The sequence below is a fragment of the Ruditapes philippinarum genome, unplaced genomic scaffold, assembly GCF_026571515.1.
Source record: "Ruditapes philippinarum isolate M1 unplaced genomic scaffold, ASM2657151v2 ctg1247_1_1_1_1, whole genome shotgun sequence".
NCBI lineage: Eukaryota > Metazoa > Mollusca > Bivalvia > Venerida > Veneridae > Ruditapes > Ruditapes philippinarum.
Window position 1 is genome coordinate 1 of NW_026854859.1, and position 18,535 is coordinate 18,535.

The 18,535-nt window shown below is 32.1% G+C and overlaps 2 protein-coding genes across 2 annotated transcripts in view; both read right to left on the minus strand.

Moving 5' to 3' along the window:
* Window positions 1–141: 141 nt before the first annotated feature.
* LOC132741322 (E3 ubiquitin-protein ligase rnf213-alpha-like) lies at window positions 142–9,825 on the minus strand (the record flags this gene model as incomplete). Its single annotated transcript, XM_060729455.1, has 10 exons — window positions 9,627–9,825; window positions 9,077–9,234; window positions 8,515–8,712; window positions 7,948–8,070; window positions 7,361–7,481; window positions 2,448–2,689; window positions 1,917–2,133; window positions 1,254–1,346; window positions 733–933; window positions 142–308 (listed from the first exon to the last, which is right to left on the minus strand). Coding segments are annotated over exons 1-10 (1,601 nt in total), but the record flags the coding sequence as incomplete, so codon positions are not given.
* LOC132741326 (E3 ubiquitin-protein ligase rnf213-alpha-like) overlaps window positions 9,782–18,535 on the minus strand; it is a 57,170-nt gene continuing 48,416 nt past the window's right edge. The window contains exons 26-34 of the mRNA XM_060729470.1: window positions 18,156–18,342; window positions 17,826–17,962; window positions 17,359–17,433; window positions 16,916–17,029; window positions 13,348–13,546; window positions 12,244–12,481; window positions 11,731–11,877; window positions 10,926–11,031; window positions 9,782–9,795 (exon numbers count right to left, since the gene is read on the minus strand). Coding sequence (XP_060585453.1) covers window positions 9,782–9,795; window positions 10,926–11,031; window positions 11,731–11,877; window positions 12,244–12,481; window positions 13,348–13,546; window positions 16,916–17,029; window positions 17,359–17,433; window positions 17,826–17,962; window positions 18,156–18,342 — 1,217 coding nt within the window. The remainder of the gene's footprint in view (window positions 9,796–10,925; window positions 11,032–11,730; window positions 11,878–12,243; window positions 12,482–13,347; window positions 13,547–16,915; window positions 17,030–17,358; window positions 17,434–17,825; window positions 17,963–18,155; window positions 18,343–18,535) is intronic.

Sequence of the window (18,535 nt, forward strand, 5' to 3'; positions counted from 1 at the left end):
AAACAATATTCATGCAATATTATCTTACTCTACTAATTGATTTAAACATCAATGATTAACAATAACTGATTGAGTACGAAGTTGAATAAGATATTATATTGCCAACACTTAATAAGCTAATAATTGATTTAATCAACATACTTTTCTATCTCTTCTTGTATTTGATCAGCACCACCTGGAAGATGACAAGGTGCACGGAATCTTGGTGCAATGTGTGCACGATACTGCGGCCTAGTTTTCAGACAGGCATGATAGCATACACCAAGTGCTAGTATAAGAGAACGGGTAATGTCATCTACTTTGTCACCCTGAAAAATAATAATTTTAATGTAGGCATTGAGAAAAGTCGCAATAATACCTTAACAATACATTAGCGACCAAATAATTCATTATATCAACATCCTAACAAATTGCATGATGTGTTACATTATAAGGAATGAATTCCTGTTACTTCATGTCATTTTAAACAGAACAACCTAAACAGGATGTACAGAAAATGCAAACAATAGATGTATTTAATATTCACCTTAATATTCAAGTCTTTTCAACCTGCATTTAATTCCTGTATCCATAATCTTTGAATAGTGTTTTGGGGCATTAACATTTGAAAAATTTCAAAGACAGCTCTTTCCTAGCAGGATATTTTCACTACCTTATACATGTAGCATTAGTCTGCTATAGTCTGTATAATCTACCTCATGGTTACCATGGTAACAGTTTCATCATTCTTACCCCTTCATCATCTCTAATCATCTGTTCATTCTCCTCCTCCTCCTCATCATCATCATCTTCAGATGTGAATTCCTCCTCACCATATAGTTTCTCGTCCATTAGGTCATACAGAGTTCTCTCCCCTTGACTCTGTTGGTAAAACCAGCTCATCACAGTCAACACTCTGTCAACATCTCTTAGTGACACAAAACTACACTCATCCTGCAAGATAGTTGTAAATAAGTTAATTCTTATTGCAAGAGACACCTAAGGAAACCTGTTTCCTAAAGGTTATATGCATAAACTTAAAATAAATAATAAGACGATATTTTTTGTTTGAGTGAAATATGGATTATATTTTCATGAAGCATGATAAAATTCCTTACATTTTCACAAGCCGGAAAAAGTTATCTACTACACTTACAATGACTTGACTGAAGAAAGTGAAAACTGATAAAGCCACTTTATGTTGTTTTTTTTAGCAATAGTCATACTTGAATTAAAATAGAGATATTTATCAAAAGTTTTTCTCATTCATTTACCTTCTGTTCCCTCATGTAGTCTTGTGAGGAAGTTAGGATTGCACTGACAACTTCTATTAGACCTCCAATACTAGGCAGTTTGTCTTCACGTATCTATAATAAAGATATATTCATTAATAATATCTTCCTTTCATTTTCTCACTCAAATACTTTGGTTTCTTCCTTTCCCCATAAACTGCTGAATGTCTAAAAAGGAACTGTTCAACTTAAATTTCTGAAACTGTCCATTATCAAGTACACATATGAAGACATTAAGATAAACATTCTGAAGTTGGTCAAACAATAATAAAGAACATGGAAAGTTAGGCATGGAAAGGGTTAAACAACTTCAAGTTTATCAAATATTGCAAGAAAAACTAACCAAATAACTTTATAATATTGCAAAATTTAACTTAAAGATGATGTGCAAACGAGTCAGGGAAATTATCAGAAAACCAGCTATCAGAAAGTCCTGACGAAATAGCTCAAGGCACTTGATGAAGATAAACTGTGAATATTATGATAAAAAAACCTCAAGCTATGTGGTATTAACACCCTGACACATTGCAGTCTGCTGATATCCACCAAACTAGTAACAAGATTTGCTATTGCAAAACCTGTTACTGGTTAAAATTTCTATAGAAATGATTAACGGAACTGTAAAGTAATCAAACATCAACTTACATATCTTCTGACCATTTGTCTAATATAAAGGTCTTCCACTTGTGTGTTCAGTTGACCAAAGTCCCACACTAAGGGCAGTAAACTTTGTGGAAGAGGCTGGACCCTATAAACAAGACGCCTCATTGGTACCCGACCTAGTCTATCTGTTGTTTCATCGGCATCAACATGGTAACCGAGTCCTGCCTGCTCTAACTTTTTGATTAGCTCTTCTGAATGTCTAAAAGCAAAATAAAAAGGGACAAGGTTACGTCATATGTACCATTGAAATTCTTGGTTATCTTAACACTTCCATAATAAGGTTCTTTGACATTACCAAGTTATATTATCCACATTTTCATCAATTAAAATTAATAACAACTGATAAACATTGTAAAATATCTCAATTTAACTTTTAAATGTAGAAATGTCTATAGCACTTTGAATTAATTTACAAATTTTGTCTGCAAAATTACATTTATATATATATTTTTAAGTTACTTTTAGCAAAAACTTAAAAGAGAAGAATGTCAATTTTAAAAATAAATATCTTACGTTCTATATGGGTTACAAGCTGCCACCATTTTCAGATTTTCACATAATTTTAGTTTCTTTCCTTCCATACTTTTATCACACATGATTTCTTTAATAAGTCCAATGGCTTCAGTTGTGTTTGCTTCATCAAAGAATAAAACAGTGTACACATGGTTCCCATAGTTTTCTTTGTTCCTCTTGGCTATTTGTTCAGCATCTCTCACTTTCTTTATGATATCTTTGTTTGTTGTGCCACCATGAACCTTTAAGATGATTAATACAGATATAAATTGTCTTGATAACAATGAAAAGATATACATGTAAATGTATATGAATTTACAATTCTTCTAAAAGAAGTTTATGAGGCAGATGTCTAGTCTTCTGACAGTCACCATTGCCTTTTCCATACATTAAATTATATTTTTTTTAACTCACACCAACAATGAAAAATTCATATGACAATGGTGAATGAAGACATCACGGGCTCTTCTATGTAATAATTCTTTAAAGTAACAGCTGACATCTATAAATAACCATCATCGTTCCTTATGCTAGATGGATAGCTTTGTAATATGAAAGAACTCGAAGAGGCAAGTGGTTTAAGTTAAATAACCTTAACCACTTTAGCTTATTTCATTCAAACTACATGATTCCTCACAGAAAAAGCTTGAATTTGCACATAACATATACCGTATAAGTGGTTTTTTCTGCGGTGACTTTATTTCTGCGTTTTCTGCGGTCAGCTTCAGCACCGCAGAAATAAAAACCGCAGAATATTTTCCATGTTTTTGTTTTTTTAACCTGGTACTATATGTGCACTGCATTATGACCTGTTTCATATAAACCTTAAAAGTAATAACGACTAACGGATTATAACGGTTAGCGGGTTTTCAAGTTGAATAAAACTGTTGTCTGCTAAGTATGTAAGTGTTTGTTTGTAAGGATGTACTTATTGTTAATTATTTTAACTTAAGAATAAAAATATTTAAACAGCATGTAATTTATATTGTTTGCCGATACGCTAAATTTTGTTTATCACTAAATCATTCAAACCATTTCAACCCTTATACTGCTAAATAATCGTCGAATACTTTAATTGGCATCTGCTTTACGGTATTAAATTGAAGATATTACGGGGTAGTATATTTTTCACACGTCATTTCACGCTGATCAAAAGATGCATACCTTTCTTTTGTTGCGCATTATATTTGTTTGCAAGCAAACATTATAATTGTTTGTAATTACTGTACAGTTTTTTGGTGACGACGACAAACAAATGCGAATGCGTACATGAAAATAAACTAGAGAAATGTTACTTAGATAAGGAAAGTCGCGGAAATTAAATCACGTTTTGTCCAAAGAATGTGCCGCAGAAATAAAGGCCGCAGAAATAAAAACATGCCAAAATTTGGAAAAACCGCAGAATTTGGAGCCCGCAGAAAAAACCACTTATACGGTACCTTACAGGTCATAGAAACATTTATATCTTCATGAAAATAACCAATAGTTTCTGATAAGCCTTCATGACAATAACCAATAGTTTCTGATAAGCCTTCATGACAATAACCAATAGTTTCTGATAAGCCTTCATGACAATAACCAATAGTTTCTGATAAGCCTTCATGACAATAACCAATAGTTTCTGATAAGCCTTCATGAGAATAACCAATAGTTTCTGATAAGCCTTCATGACAATAACCAATAGTTTCTGATAAGCCTTCATGACAATAACCAATAGTTTCTGATAAGCCTTCATGAGAATAACCAATAGTTTCTGATAAGCCTTCATGACAATAACCAATAGTTTCTGATAAGCCTTCATGAGACTAACCAATAGTTTCTGATTACCTTCATGAGACTAACCAAATGTTTCTGATTACCTTCATGAGACTAACCAAATGTTTCTGATTACCTTCATGAGACTAACCAATAGTTTCTGATTACCTTCATGAGAATAACCAATAGTTTCTGATTACCTTCAGAATAACCAATAGTTTCTGATTACCTTCATCAATAGTTTCTGATTACCTTCATGAAAATAACCAAATGTTTCTGATTACCTTCATGAGACTAACCAAATGTTTCTGATTACCTTCATGAGACTAACCAAATGTTTCTGATTACCTTCATGAGACAAACCAATAGTTTCTGATTACCTTCATGAGACTAACCAATAGTTTCTGATTACCTTCATGAGAATAACCAATAGTTTCTGATTACCTTCATGAGAATAACCAAAAGTTTCTGATTACCTTCATGAAAATAACCAATAGTTTCTGATTACCTTCATGAGAATAACCAAAAGTTTCTGATTACCTTCATGAAAAGAACCAATAGTTTCTGATTACCTTCATGAGAATAACCAATAGTTTCTGATTACCTTCATGAGAATAACCAAATGTTTCTGATTACCTTCATGAGAATAACCAATAGTTTCTGATTACCTTCATGAGAATAACCAATAGTTTCTGATTACCTTCATCAATAGTTTCTGATTACCTTCATGAAAATAACCAAATGTTTCTTATTACCTTCATGAGACTAACCAAATGTTTCTGATTACCTTCATGAGACAAACCAATAGTTTCTGATTACCTTCATCAATAGTTTCTGATTATCTTCACGAGAATAACTAAAGTTTCTCAATACCTTCATGAAAAGAACCAATAGTTTCTGATTACCTTCATGAGAATAACCAAAAGTTTCTGAATACCTTCATGAAAAGAACCAATAGTTTCTGATTACCTTCATGAGAATAACCAATAGTTTCTGGTTACTTTCATGAGGATAACCAATAATTTCTGATTACCTTTATAAGAATAAACAGGAGGGCCATGATGGCTCACCTGTATATAGCCCCCCCCCCCCCACGTTGCAGGGCCAATTTAACCCAAGGGCTTTTATTTGCACAAACTTGGTAGACACCCATAAGATGTTTCATGCTAAACATCTAAGCTTTAGCTCATTGGGCTTTTTAAAAGAAGATTTTTTTAAAGTTTTTAATAGACATATAGTTAAAAACAATGACACCCCTGGGGCCGGGCCAGTTTTGACCCCAGGGCTTTTATTTGAACAAACTTTGTATACACTTACTAGAAGATGTTTCATGCTTAATATCTTAACTCTAGCTATTTGGGTTTTTTCAAAGAAGATTTTAAGTTTTTGCTATACACATATAAAGAAAATCAATGACCCCGGGGCAGGGCCAATTTTGACCCCAGGTCTTTTATTTGAACAAACTTTGTAGACACTCACTAAAAGATGTTTCATGCTTAATATCTTAACTCTAGCTATTTGGGTTTTTTCAAAGAAGATTTTTTAAGTTTTTGCTATACACATTTAAGGAAAATCAATGACCCCCGGGGCGGTGCCAATTTTGACCCCAGGGCTTTTATTTGAACAAACTTGGTAGACACCTATTAGAACATGTTTGATGCTCAATATCTTAGCCATAGCTCTTTGAGTTCTTTAAAAGAAGATTTTTTAAGTTTTTACTATATGCATATTGGGAAAATCAATGACCCCCGGGGCGGGGCCAATTTTGACCCCAGGGCTTTTATTTGAACAAACTTGGTAGACATCCATTAGAACATGTTTCATGCTAAATATCTTAGCTCTAGCTCTTTGGGTTCTTTAAAAGAGGATTTTTTAAGTTTTTACTATATGCATATAAGGAAAATCAATGACCCCCCCGGGCGGGGCCAATTTTGACCCCAGGGCTATTATTTGAACAAACTTGGTAGACACTCACTAGAAGATGTTTCATGCCAAATTTCTAAGCTCTAGCTCTTATGGTTTTTTAAAAGAAGATATTTAAAGTTTTTTCTTTCGGTTGCCATGGCAACCAGAGTTCTGCATGGAATTAAATTCTTTGAACAATTTTTAAAGGTGACCACCAAAGGAACATTCCTGTGAAGTTTGGATGAAATTGGCTTAGTGGTTTATGAGGAGATGTCATTTAAAGTAAAAGTTTACGGACGAACGCCGGAGGAAAAGCGATACAAAAGCTCACCCTGTCACTTTGTGACAGGTGAGCTAAAAATAGTTTCTAATTACTTGCAAAAGAATAACCAAAAGTTCCTGATGACCTTCAAGAGACAAACCAATAGTTTCTTATTTTCTTCATAAGAATAACCAATAGTTTCTTATTACCTTCAAAAGAATAACCAAAAGTTTCTAAACACCTTAGTAAGAATAAACGAAAGTTTCCGATTACCTTCAAGAGACTCACCAAAAGTTTCTGATTACCTTCATGAGAATAACCAAAAGTTTCTGAATACCTTCATGAAAAGAACCAAAAGTTTCTGATTACCTTCATGAAAATAACCAATAATTTCTGATTACCTTCATAAGAATAAAAAATAGTTTCTAATTACTTGCAAAAGAATAACCAATAGTTTCTAATCACCTTTGTAAGAATAACCAAAAGTTCCTGATGACCTTCAAGAGACTAACCAATAGTTTCTTCTTTTCTTCATAAGAATAACCAATAATTTCTAATTACCTTCAAAAGAATAACCAAAAGTTTCTAAACACCTTTGTAAGAATAAAAGAAAGTTTCCGATTACCTTCAAGAGACTCACCAAAAGTTTCTGATTACCTTCATGAGAATAACCAATAGTTTCTGATTACCTTCATGAGACTAACCAATAGTTTCTGATTACCTTCATGAGACTAACCAAATGTTTCTGATTACCTTCATGAGACTAACCAAATGTTTCTGATTACTTTCATGAGAATAACCAAAAGTTTCTGATTACCTTCATGAGAATAACCAATAGTTTCTGTTAACCTTCATGAGGAAAACCAAAAGCTTGAGAAGACCCAAATGTTTCTGTTTACCTTCATGAGACTAACCAATAGTTTCTGATTACTTTCATCAATAGTTTCTGATTATCTTCACGAGAATAACCAATAGGTTTTTTAAAAATTACCTTCATAAGGATCATGTTTGTCATGTCAACACCAGGTGGTTGTTGTAGAGAACACATAAACTTGACCAATCTTGTTTTACCACATCCTGTCTCTCCCATAATGATAACTGGTATATCACACCTGGAAAAATTGAGAAAGAACACAATACAATACACTTTTACAAAATGAAATAATCAAATATCAGAAGAACCAGCTTATCATGAAAACAGAGAATAAGAAATGAAATCCTGTCATTAAAACATTTAGGCAGGCAGAATTTAAAGTAATATTTATCTTTATCTTTTTAAGTTTATTTAAATGTCTACATAAATCAAAAACTAAATGCTCATAAACAGTAATTTAAATTTTAGATGCAAACGTATCCAATGGTTTTTTTGCAGCTTTTAAAACAGTCAGTCACATGTTTCAGAAATTTGTTATGATGGATATTTTCTCCTTATTTTACATTGTTGTTGTAAATATGGCTTTCTTTTTTTTTTTAAATTGCTAATTGCCACTTGTTAACAAACTTCACATAATTTTCTTTGGACAACTCTCTTAAACCTTGCAGTGTTTATTTTTTTTATTATTTTTTTTACTTTCTTACCTAAACCTCATATATATTGCCATGATTTTCTTCACATTGTCAGTTGTCAACTCATAGGTATCATCAGGATCATGAGGAAATTCTATCCCCATTACATTGCATAACTTCATGATTTTCTGATCTCTGAAACAAAAAAACACACACAATTGGGAAAATTATACCTTTGTATATTGTTAATCTTAATAGAAAATTCAGTAACTTGTAAACTCTGCACAGATATGTCCAAATATTTCAATTAAGCTTTTTTTTCAGCTGTTTCTATTTATGTGAGCAGATAAATCATCAATATATAGAATAAACCTTTACAGAACACTTATAGTGAACTCAGATACAGTGTACACTCCATTATAAGATACACTTTTGCTAGGTCCTGATTTCCCTACTTTATCTTAGTTTATTGCATACTTGCTTATAAACTATCATCGGTTACAAGAAACTAGGTCCCATCCAACCATTTATCATAGTAATTAAGTTGTTCATAGCAAACTGTGATTTTCTCGGTGATATGCTTTCACACCTTGATTTATGTAATTTAAAGTAATATTTTCTAAATACAGTTTAAGTTACCTTGGGAGAGCATCAAAGTTTTCTTGTATTGGAGCATGATTTCTGACAAGAGAGTCATACAAATTTTGAGCCATTATTCCATTTTCTAGAACAGTTCTTGTTTGTTGATCTATCAAATTTCCAGAAGCTCGATCAATGAAAAATCCAAGGAAAGTGAACGTAAATCTATCCGAGTTGAAAAACAAATATGGATGTGGGCTGAAAATAAACAAAATAATAAAAATGGATTGTGTTATGTTCAAATGCTTTTTTATCTAAAGATAAAACTAATAAAACTAAAACTAACAAACTACATGTTAACCACATGTGTTTGTTAAACACAAATACTCGTGTTCCATGTCTGTAGATGAATAAAAAAAGTTATGTCTTGAATTTAAAATGAAGGTTTTTATTTCAATGCATCAAACCTTGCTTCAGAGGGATATTTTGTTCAAAGCTCTAGCTTAAAGAATGTTTATAAAGCATTGTTCATTAACTGAAACATTGTCTCTGTATAAATAAACAAGATATTATATCAAAACAGTAACACCAAGAAAATGTACAAGCCACCATTAGCTATTACCTGCTTTCCCATGTCCTCCTCATCTGATAGGCCTCCAAGTCATTACCAACGTCATCATTGTCACCTTCTCCATCATCCATACGCTCTTCTCTCAGCTGAGCTTTTGGTCTTACACCAGGGGATTCCTCACTCATTTTCAGTGATCGTGTAGAAAAATCCTATATAATAGTAGAAAATACTAACTTTCACTGTATTCAGAACGTTTGTCAAGAATGAATATAGCACTGTAACTATTGCAAGCTAATGCTTAATTTGAGAATATTAAATATTCAATTATGGTTCATTAATCAAATTTCAAAATGAAGACCAAGAGATAATTAATGAAAAGATTTTCAAACCGTCATACATTAAGTTCAACTCATAAACACTAAATCAAATATTAAAAAGTCAAGCTCTTTCAACAGTACCATATTTGTAAATCTTTGTCATTATCAACTAAAACTTTTTGAAAACCAAATATTTTCTAGCTATAGCTATGTCATCCCAGTAAATAAATATACTCCTTTAAAAATTCCATACACTGAACAACAAATAAAATTCTTTTCCTTACCCTTGACATCTGTATAAGAAATCTGAGGACAAATTTGGAGAATCCAGGAAGATCTTCTGCAGCAGCTGCACTAACAAACATGTTATTCTCAAAATCTACCAGCTGTGTGTTCAGAAACCAAACAAAATGATGAAGCTCTGACCAAGATGGATCTTCTAATCCACAATGTCTGGAATTAGGTTAAATTAATGATAATCATTATCATTGCTGCTGTGACTATTATTTTCATTAGACGTTTTGAAAGAAATTAGCCAATTAATATCCCATTTCATCATTCAAGTCATTCATGCATGTTGATAAACTAAAGATCTCTGCCAAGCCCCTAGACAAGAGATTAACAACCAAATAACAGCATTCAATGTTTTTATAAGGGAGTACAATACAACCAATATGAAACTGACACAGATATAGTCCAGACTCTAAATGTAAATTGGGACAGACTTTGGGGTAATTTTTTTACATTTTTTTTAAAAAGAAAAAGACCCCTTTTGGTCACGGGGCCCACTCAGGTGCCAATTTTATGAAATTAGTTAAATCCTTAAGTGCACTCAGAAAATTTACTAATTCACATTTTTATAGGTCCCTATTGGTAGAAAATTTAAGGGCCCAATGATACATGTCCAGGCCCGTACTCAAAGGCCTGAAGGGGGTGGATGAACCTTTCTCATTAAAAAAGGGTTTAAAAAAGTTTAAAGAAAAATCCCCTTTAAAAAAGTTGAAGGCATGCTTGTGGTTTCCCTTTCCGGATATAGGTTTGACATCCCAAGTTGTCCCCTTTGTTTTAGTCCGAAGACGGGAAAAATTTTCGCTAAAAACTGGCTTCTAAACTTTTTTCTCTCAAAAAGTTGATCGAGTTTTTGAGATTAAAGCAATAAATCACTTTTTTTATTTTACATTAAAATAAAATGAATAAAATCATCATTTAAATAAATAAAGTGGAATTTGGCCCAAATGTCAAAACATTGGATTAAATGTTCCACTCACCATGGTTTCAAATTAATATTAATTTGAATGTTTAAAAGCAGATAAATCGGGCATTTAAAAATGCAAAAACTGCCAAAATAGAATAATTCACCCAGTTTCAAATTTTGAAAAGTTACTTCAAGTTTTAAAATAAAATAAAAAAATTTTTAGTTTCCCAGAGCCCCTAGGACTGCATGGACGCTTTCCTGGCTTGTACTGGTGGCAAAAAAAATTAATATTTTTTTTTCCAGCAGTAAGGGGTTAGTTAAATAACTTACAAAAAAAGGGACACAAACATTAAAATTTAAATTAAAAGTTTCCCCAAAAACATCATACCATGAGGATTAACACCAAGATATATCTGTAAGCTTTCCTGTGGTGATCTACATGTCAGGTCTGGTAATACACTCAACATAGGATGTACATACAGTAAATCTGCTCCCTGTGAAGATAAAATAAGCATATATTTACTAGTTCTGTCATTAATAACAAATCTAATGTATAATTTTACAGTGTCAATGTCCAGCGCCTTAACAACACTAAAAAGTTCTAAAACTCAAATCCAATAGATGCAGATTAGATGACATTTTATACAATATGTTGATTATTTTTCAAATACAAAGAGTAACATCTCAGCATAGCTCAAAAAGCATTCTCTCATGCAAATGACATGCTCATTTTTAACAATGCAAAATTTTGTTTAAGTAAGAGATGTTTTGTAAAACCTCATCAGCATGTCAGAAATTGTATGCAATGTTGCTTGGAAACCGTTTTGGCATACAAGGTCAAAGTGACTTTAAGTCTTTCCCTGTTCCTCTACTGAAAAAAACCCAAATCCACCTGTAAGTTTGAGCACAAGGGAACCCATGGTTTGACTTGCCCTTTACCTTTTTCCCCAAAAAATGGGTTTAGGGGTCATTAACTGGCCCAAATGGGTCATTGATTAAGGTTTGAAAACCTTTTTTGATATAAAAGGTCAAAAATGACCTTGACCTTTACCCTTAAATTCATGGTTCGTTTTTGAGGGAAAAACTCCATCCAAGATTAAAATAAGAAAAAATTGATGTTTTCCCCAATATTGCTTATATACAGTTTAAAACATTTGCAAATTTTTAAAAAAGTGAAAAACCAATTTTATTACCCTTCTATTTGTAGCATGCATCATTAGAGGCATGGTTTCAATCAGGTAGATATCAGTGGGGGATTTCCTCCATACAAACCCAGTCTTGTCTGTCAAACAACCCAGTACTAGCAAGTTAAACAAAAGATAATCAACGCCATTCTCTACCTGTTGACAGAAAATATTTATCTCATGTATAAATTATGCTATATTTGTGTAAATTTTACTTCAAAGAAACCTCCTGAATTATGAACCAAGTTCCATGACCTCAGAATTTTTTTACATGAGCATCTTAACTTTTTTATTTTTCAGTCATTGAACCTCGAAGAAACATTGAATATCTGTACAGTAACTAAATAGTGTCATTAACAATATAAAAATCAATGTAACATAGAAACCAATATCCCTAAAACATAGATGGAGGAAAATGTTACAGATAGCAAAGATTTCAATGACATGGCCTCCATAAAAAGCCATTTTAATTTCATATTTTCCCAACTTACAATTTAAGTATATACAATAATTAAAAACTACCTCATGAGCTACATCAATATGGAAGAGTCTGGCAGTGATCTCCCCTGGTTGTGTTGTGTGTTCTAGAAGTCTCTCTATCACATAATGTAGATCTATTGTTTTCTCTTGTAGTGGTATAGACACTGTGTTTGATTTAACTGGTCCTCTGTTTAGAGGTGACAGTTCTTCTTCTCTTCTATGTTTAAACAATGTCTTGCCTACACCAGCTCTCCATGACTTGATCACTCGTACTGTAGATCTTAAAATTGAAGAAATAAAGCCAATAAAATTGTGTGTACTTTTTCATCAATACCATTTTTTTACAATAGAAGGTAAATGCAGCTTTTTTGCACTTCAACATCTACAGAAACACAAAGACTAATTTATCCCAATACCATACATACACGCCTTTTTCACCCCCTTCCCCCCTTTTGGCATCTCAAATGATGCAAAAAATGCCTTATTTAGGCCCCAATACATAATTTTCTTTGAGAAATTTTTGAAAAAGGGGGCAGGTGCCGTTCCCTCATCTCCAGGAAAATTTTTGTACTTGTGAGAGGCTAAAAATGATCCCAAAATATGATCCCTGTTACTAGACCTTCACCACCACTAATTTTTCAGCAAAAGCACCCAAAGGTCAGAGTCAATGTTTTACTGAAAGGACATGTTGGCAGCTTGGGCAAAATAATCAACAATTCTTTTGTAAACTGTCTGACAATTTAAATGTTATTTTGTCTCTGCTCATGAATAAATACATCAAATTCAGCTACTACTGTTTTGGTCACAAAAACACTTAAAGCGGCCTTCAGCTTTTCTAAAGAATAAATATGTTATTTTTAGATAAAAAGTTTTATATAATTGTCAAATCAAAAGAATTAAGGTTGAAAATGAAATTTACCGACAATAAAATACATAAACAATAAGGAAACCCCTTGATACCTCTAATCTACTGGTCTGCTCTCTATATTTAAATTAGTTAAGCGAATGATTTGTTTCCCAAGCTTCTATTTTTAGAAATGAACATCACTGACACACTGAAGGCCGCTTTAATTCAATACATTTCATATGTTTATGAATGAGACACTGGAATATATCACATTCTGTCAACAAAACTTTATAATTTACCTTTGTCTATCAACACAAGCTGCTGGTCTAACACCTTCTATATCATGTTCCTGTACAATTAGTTTATTAGCCAGGTAGTCTCGTAAATGAGAAGTGTTTGCTGGTAATGGTTGTCTCTTAAACTTGTCCAGTGATGACACAATGGTAGATCTGTACTCATTGTCTGACCCACAGATCACCAACAATCGATATTTCAACTCTGTAAATACATGTACATATCTGCATTGAAAATCTTTTTCTTACCAGAAGATATTTATGTGGTTTTCTAGGTAACTACAATCATAATTAAGTACACATCAACAGGTAGGTTGCAAATTGTGAACATGACCATGACTCCTATCTTCAGAGTCATCCAAAATTCAGTTCAGTCTATGCAATCAATGAATAAATATGCAAATGAAATTGTGATTTTGTGTTATTATAATTGCTATTGTTTCATGCACTAAGTTAGAAAGTGGAGAAACCTATTTTGATTATTTATGGATAAATCAATGATATGCACAACAAAAGGCAAAAATATATATATATTTGATATTTTTGGGATGGTGGTTGGCGATAACCATCTGTTCTAGCTTTAGAAGTACATTATTCCAGAATGGGATTCAAAGAGAAAACCCTAACTTCTGTAAGTGCTTGATAATTTTTTTAATGAAAGAATCCTGACAAAAACAGGAATGGGGGTCAAAGGGGTTTTTGTAAAAATCTAATGATTTAGCCCCGGACACCCCTTAAATTTTTTTAAAGAGTAAAAACATTTTTTAATTTCAATTTCAAAAATTTCCCAAAAATGAAGCATTTCTTAAAGGAAGGAAAATTTTTAACCAACTTTTCTATAAACAAAATTCAAAATTTTTTATATAAAAAAACCGTAAAATTGGAAATTCATGAAGCAAGTATTATTAAAATGATTGAAATGGTTTGAGAGTCTTATTTCTTAAGTTGAAATTACCAGTTTGTTTTAAACCCCTAAACTTTTTTTAATGAACTTTTATAAGGTCGGGGTTTTTTTCTTTTCTGTTAATTAAGGACCCGGACAAAAAATTTTTACTTTCATAGGTAAACAGTTTTTTGGGCCAAATGGAAAATTTCTCCGGAAACCAAAAAAAAAAAACGGGAATACCCAGGACACCCAAGGGGTAAAACTAATATGTCCGAAATCTTTGGGCATAAAAAAAAGCTTTCAAGTACCGCATAACTTAAAATTCAATAAGGAATTTAGTTAGCTACCTCTTGTTTATTTTTGTTAAGTTTTGATTAAATTTAAAATTGATCATCCCAAAGTATTTTTTCAGGGAATAAAAAAATAAAATTTTTGAAAGAAAAAAACATCCCATAAAAATACTGATTCCACCCTGTAAAAATTTTTCCTGGAATATTTTTTTTTTGTAACCCCCAAAAACCCAGTTTTTAAAAATTTAATTCAAGAAGCTTTAAAATTAAAAACTTAATTAGAAATTAGGGCCAATTTTAAAAAATTGTTAACATAATTTTTGTTGAATTCCAAATTTTCAGACATTTTCCTCTGCAGGGCCCCCTAATCAAATCTAAAAAATTTTCCCGACTAAAATTTTTTTTCCCTCCAAATATTGCTTCCTCCAAAATTTAACCAAAGAAAAAAAAAAATCAAACAAATTACACAAAACACGGGAGAAATAAAACTTTAAAACCAAAAAAATCTAATGTTTTAAAAAAAATTCCCCATTTTTTTTCAAATTCTTTAAAAAATATACATGTAACAAAAAAATTTTGCAGAGCGTTTTAAAATTCCCATTGATATGTTTAGACAAATAAAAGGGACTTTACAATGTTTAAGAAATCAAAATGTTTTGCTTAAAAAATGGAAAAAATAACAAATTTTAAGGTTTATATTCAAAAGAGGGCCCAAAATCCCTATTTTCCACCCACAATAAATCTAAAACAAAACTTACCAAAAATCCTGACCATTTTTGATATCAAGGTAAAAATTTAATAGCATTTAACAAGGTTTAATTTTATTTTTTGGGGACCTATTTTTAAACCCCTGACCCCTTTTTCAAAAAATTATAGAAAAATATAAAAAAAATTTGAGACCCCCAATTTCCAGGGTATTTATAACAAAAACCGTACATTTAAAAATTTTACTAAGATTTAAAAATTTTTCAAATTTTTTCTCCCGTACCTAATTTTTTCACCAAAATTATAATGTTAAAATTCCAAGTAATTCCTAGACATGCATCCCCGACAAATTAATATAGGCAAAAAACCAAGAGTTTCTTTTTTTACAAAATTGCCCTTAATTTAAACAAGGAATTTACAAAATTACCACTAGATTTTAACAATTATGTTGAGGCAAATGTCCCCAAGTTTTTTCAATTTTTTAGGAAATGTGGACCACTAGAGTGTTTTTACAAGGTTATGATTGAGGCAAAAATGTGACACCTAAGCAGTGTTAACAAGGTATTGAATTGAGGCAAAATGTGACCACTAAGAGTGTATAACAGGTTAATGATTGAAGGCAAAATATTAGACCTAGTAGTGGTTAACAAAAGGTTATATTGAGGCAAAATGTGGGACCACTAGAGTGTTTACAAGGTTATGATTGAGGCAAAATAGTGACCACTAGATGTCTAATCAAGGTTAAGTGATTGAGGCAAAATGTGACCGACTAGAGTGTTAACAAGGTTTATGATTGAGGCAAAATATGACCACTAGAGGTGTTAACAAGGTTATGATTTGAAAGGCAAAATTATGACCAACTAGAGTGTTAACTTAAGGTTATGATTGAGGAGCAAATGTCGACCATGAGAGTGTTAACTTCAAGGTTTATGATTGAGGCAAAATATGACCACATGAGTGTTACAGGTTATGATGATGCAAAATAGTGACCACTAAGAGTGTTAAAGGTTTATCCCATATATAGGCAGTGGACCTAGGTTTTTGACCCAGGTGACCCATATTCAAAATTGACATAGAAATCACCAAAACAAACTTTCAGACCAATTTTCAGGATATTTGGATCAAAAAAGTAGTACCACTAGAGCTACAAAAATTTTTTCTATTCTTTAACGGCCTGTGACCTAGTTTTTCATTCAAGATGGCCCATGTTCGAACTCATCAAAGCAATTTACCTAGACAAGCATCCTGACCATGTTTGATGACAATTGAGTCCAAATGTAACAACTAAGTGTTTAGAACGTTTTTTTCCATATTTGGGTAGGTGTGATCTAGTTTTTGACCCCTGATGGTCCATATATGAGACTTGGACCTAGAAAGTCATCAGACAATTTACGGATAGTTTGGGTCAAAAACAGAGCCACTCCAGTGTTTAAAAAAAAATTTTTTTTATTTTTTTGCTCCCGTGACCTAGATTTTCATCTGAGTGACCCATGCTGGAACTCATTTGCGAGCAATTACTAGACAAGCATCATGACAAAGTTTGATGATGATTGAGGCAAAAATGTGACCACTAGAGTGTTAACAAACAAATGTGGACGGACGACTACATTCAACAATCCTAAAAGCACATCCTGAGCAAGCTCATGTGAACTAAAAATGTGTTTTAAATTTGCTGTAATATAATTCTGTTAACTTCTTACTTCATCTTTGGTTGTGTTAGGTGTACACAAGAGTATTTCATCTGACATAGGTAGAGGTTGATCTCTGTCCATCATATATATAGATAGTGTGGTCATCAATACATCTCCTACAATATAAAATCTTTGAATAAATTTTTTCTGGTTGTGATTTAAGTCACAGCAACACTGTAAAGGTCAAATGTCAAAGTTTACAGGTGGAGGAATACCTTAATTTTAATATTCAAAAATGGTTCTACCCAGATGCCTGCTTGTGCCTGAAATAATGCACCCAGGGACACCTGAGTGAATCATCTTTGAATATTAAAAGCAATAATTTTGTACACAAACACCATCGGTTAATCAATGAAAGGTCTCATAATGCAGTCACATTCTTGTGTGAGTTTTTTTTGTATTGTTATTTTATGTTGATATTCAAGTTTAGAATAATCCAGCTTACCTGATGGACATATAATCAGGTTGGGTTCACCTTCTTTGAAGCCTGGTGGTAATGATCTGGATACTTCTTTTGTATCTAATAAAAGTAATCATAAAAATAAAACTTTATAAATTATGAGTTTTGGCTTATGAAGAAAGTTTTAGGTAAACTCGTAGGTGTGCTCCCTCTACATACAAAGTTTTATGGCCAGTTAAATGCTTTGTAATAGCTGGTTCCAGTGGCATTAACCTGTGACCTTTTGACTTAAAAATTGGTGAGGCAGGTAGAGATCTCTATACATAAAAGTAGAGCTAAAGATCAAGAACTAAAATAGATAAAATGATTTGTGATCAATGCTGGTAACTGCATGACTATACTTCACTGAAAAAGAGAGCAAAACATATACAATTCAGTAGAAATTGGCAATACTTAAATAATTTCACTCTGTATTTCAGATTACTTTTCATATATTTTCATAGTTATCATACCTTTTCTAGCAAGATATTTCAGTATAAGGCCAAGATGTTCCAGACTAAGATAGTCTCGTATATTGGAAGATATAGAATCCAGAAACTGTTTCCATAATGCAGTAAGATCACTGATCAGAGGAGCCGATCCAACATCACTGTAATATAAACCTTGATTTTTATAAATTTAGTCAAAATCACATGTTTATTTAAAGTTGCTAATGTATGCAAACCTTAAATTCATCAATCACCATCATTATTGTAATGATACATATTATTCAATAAAAATCAATGTTATGTTAATACTTTTTCTAGTTGACTTATCAGAAGGTATTAAAATGAGCTATATACTTCTGCTTTCTCAGTCCAGATATGTTTGTTAGAATCATAGTTTGTATGTCAGTTTGTGATTGGCTCCAGCCAGTGAATATAGGTCTCGGTGTAACCTGCTCTCTCATTGGTTGATTATCAATTTGAGGCTGTTCCACATCATCAGACATATTTGAATCCTCATCATGATCCATACACCATACTATACCTGTAGATTATAGATAAAGCTAGATAATTATCAGAATGTAATCATTCAAGTTTGTAACATGTTAAGATGACATATAAAACACTATAGCATTATATTACAGAAAAAAGATCTATGCATAATATTCTTATAATTTTTAGTCATTCTGAGATCATATGTGTTTTGACCAAAATTTAAGAAAGATTCCATACAATGT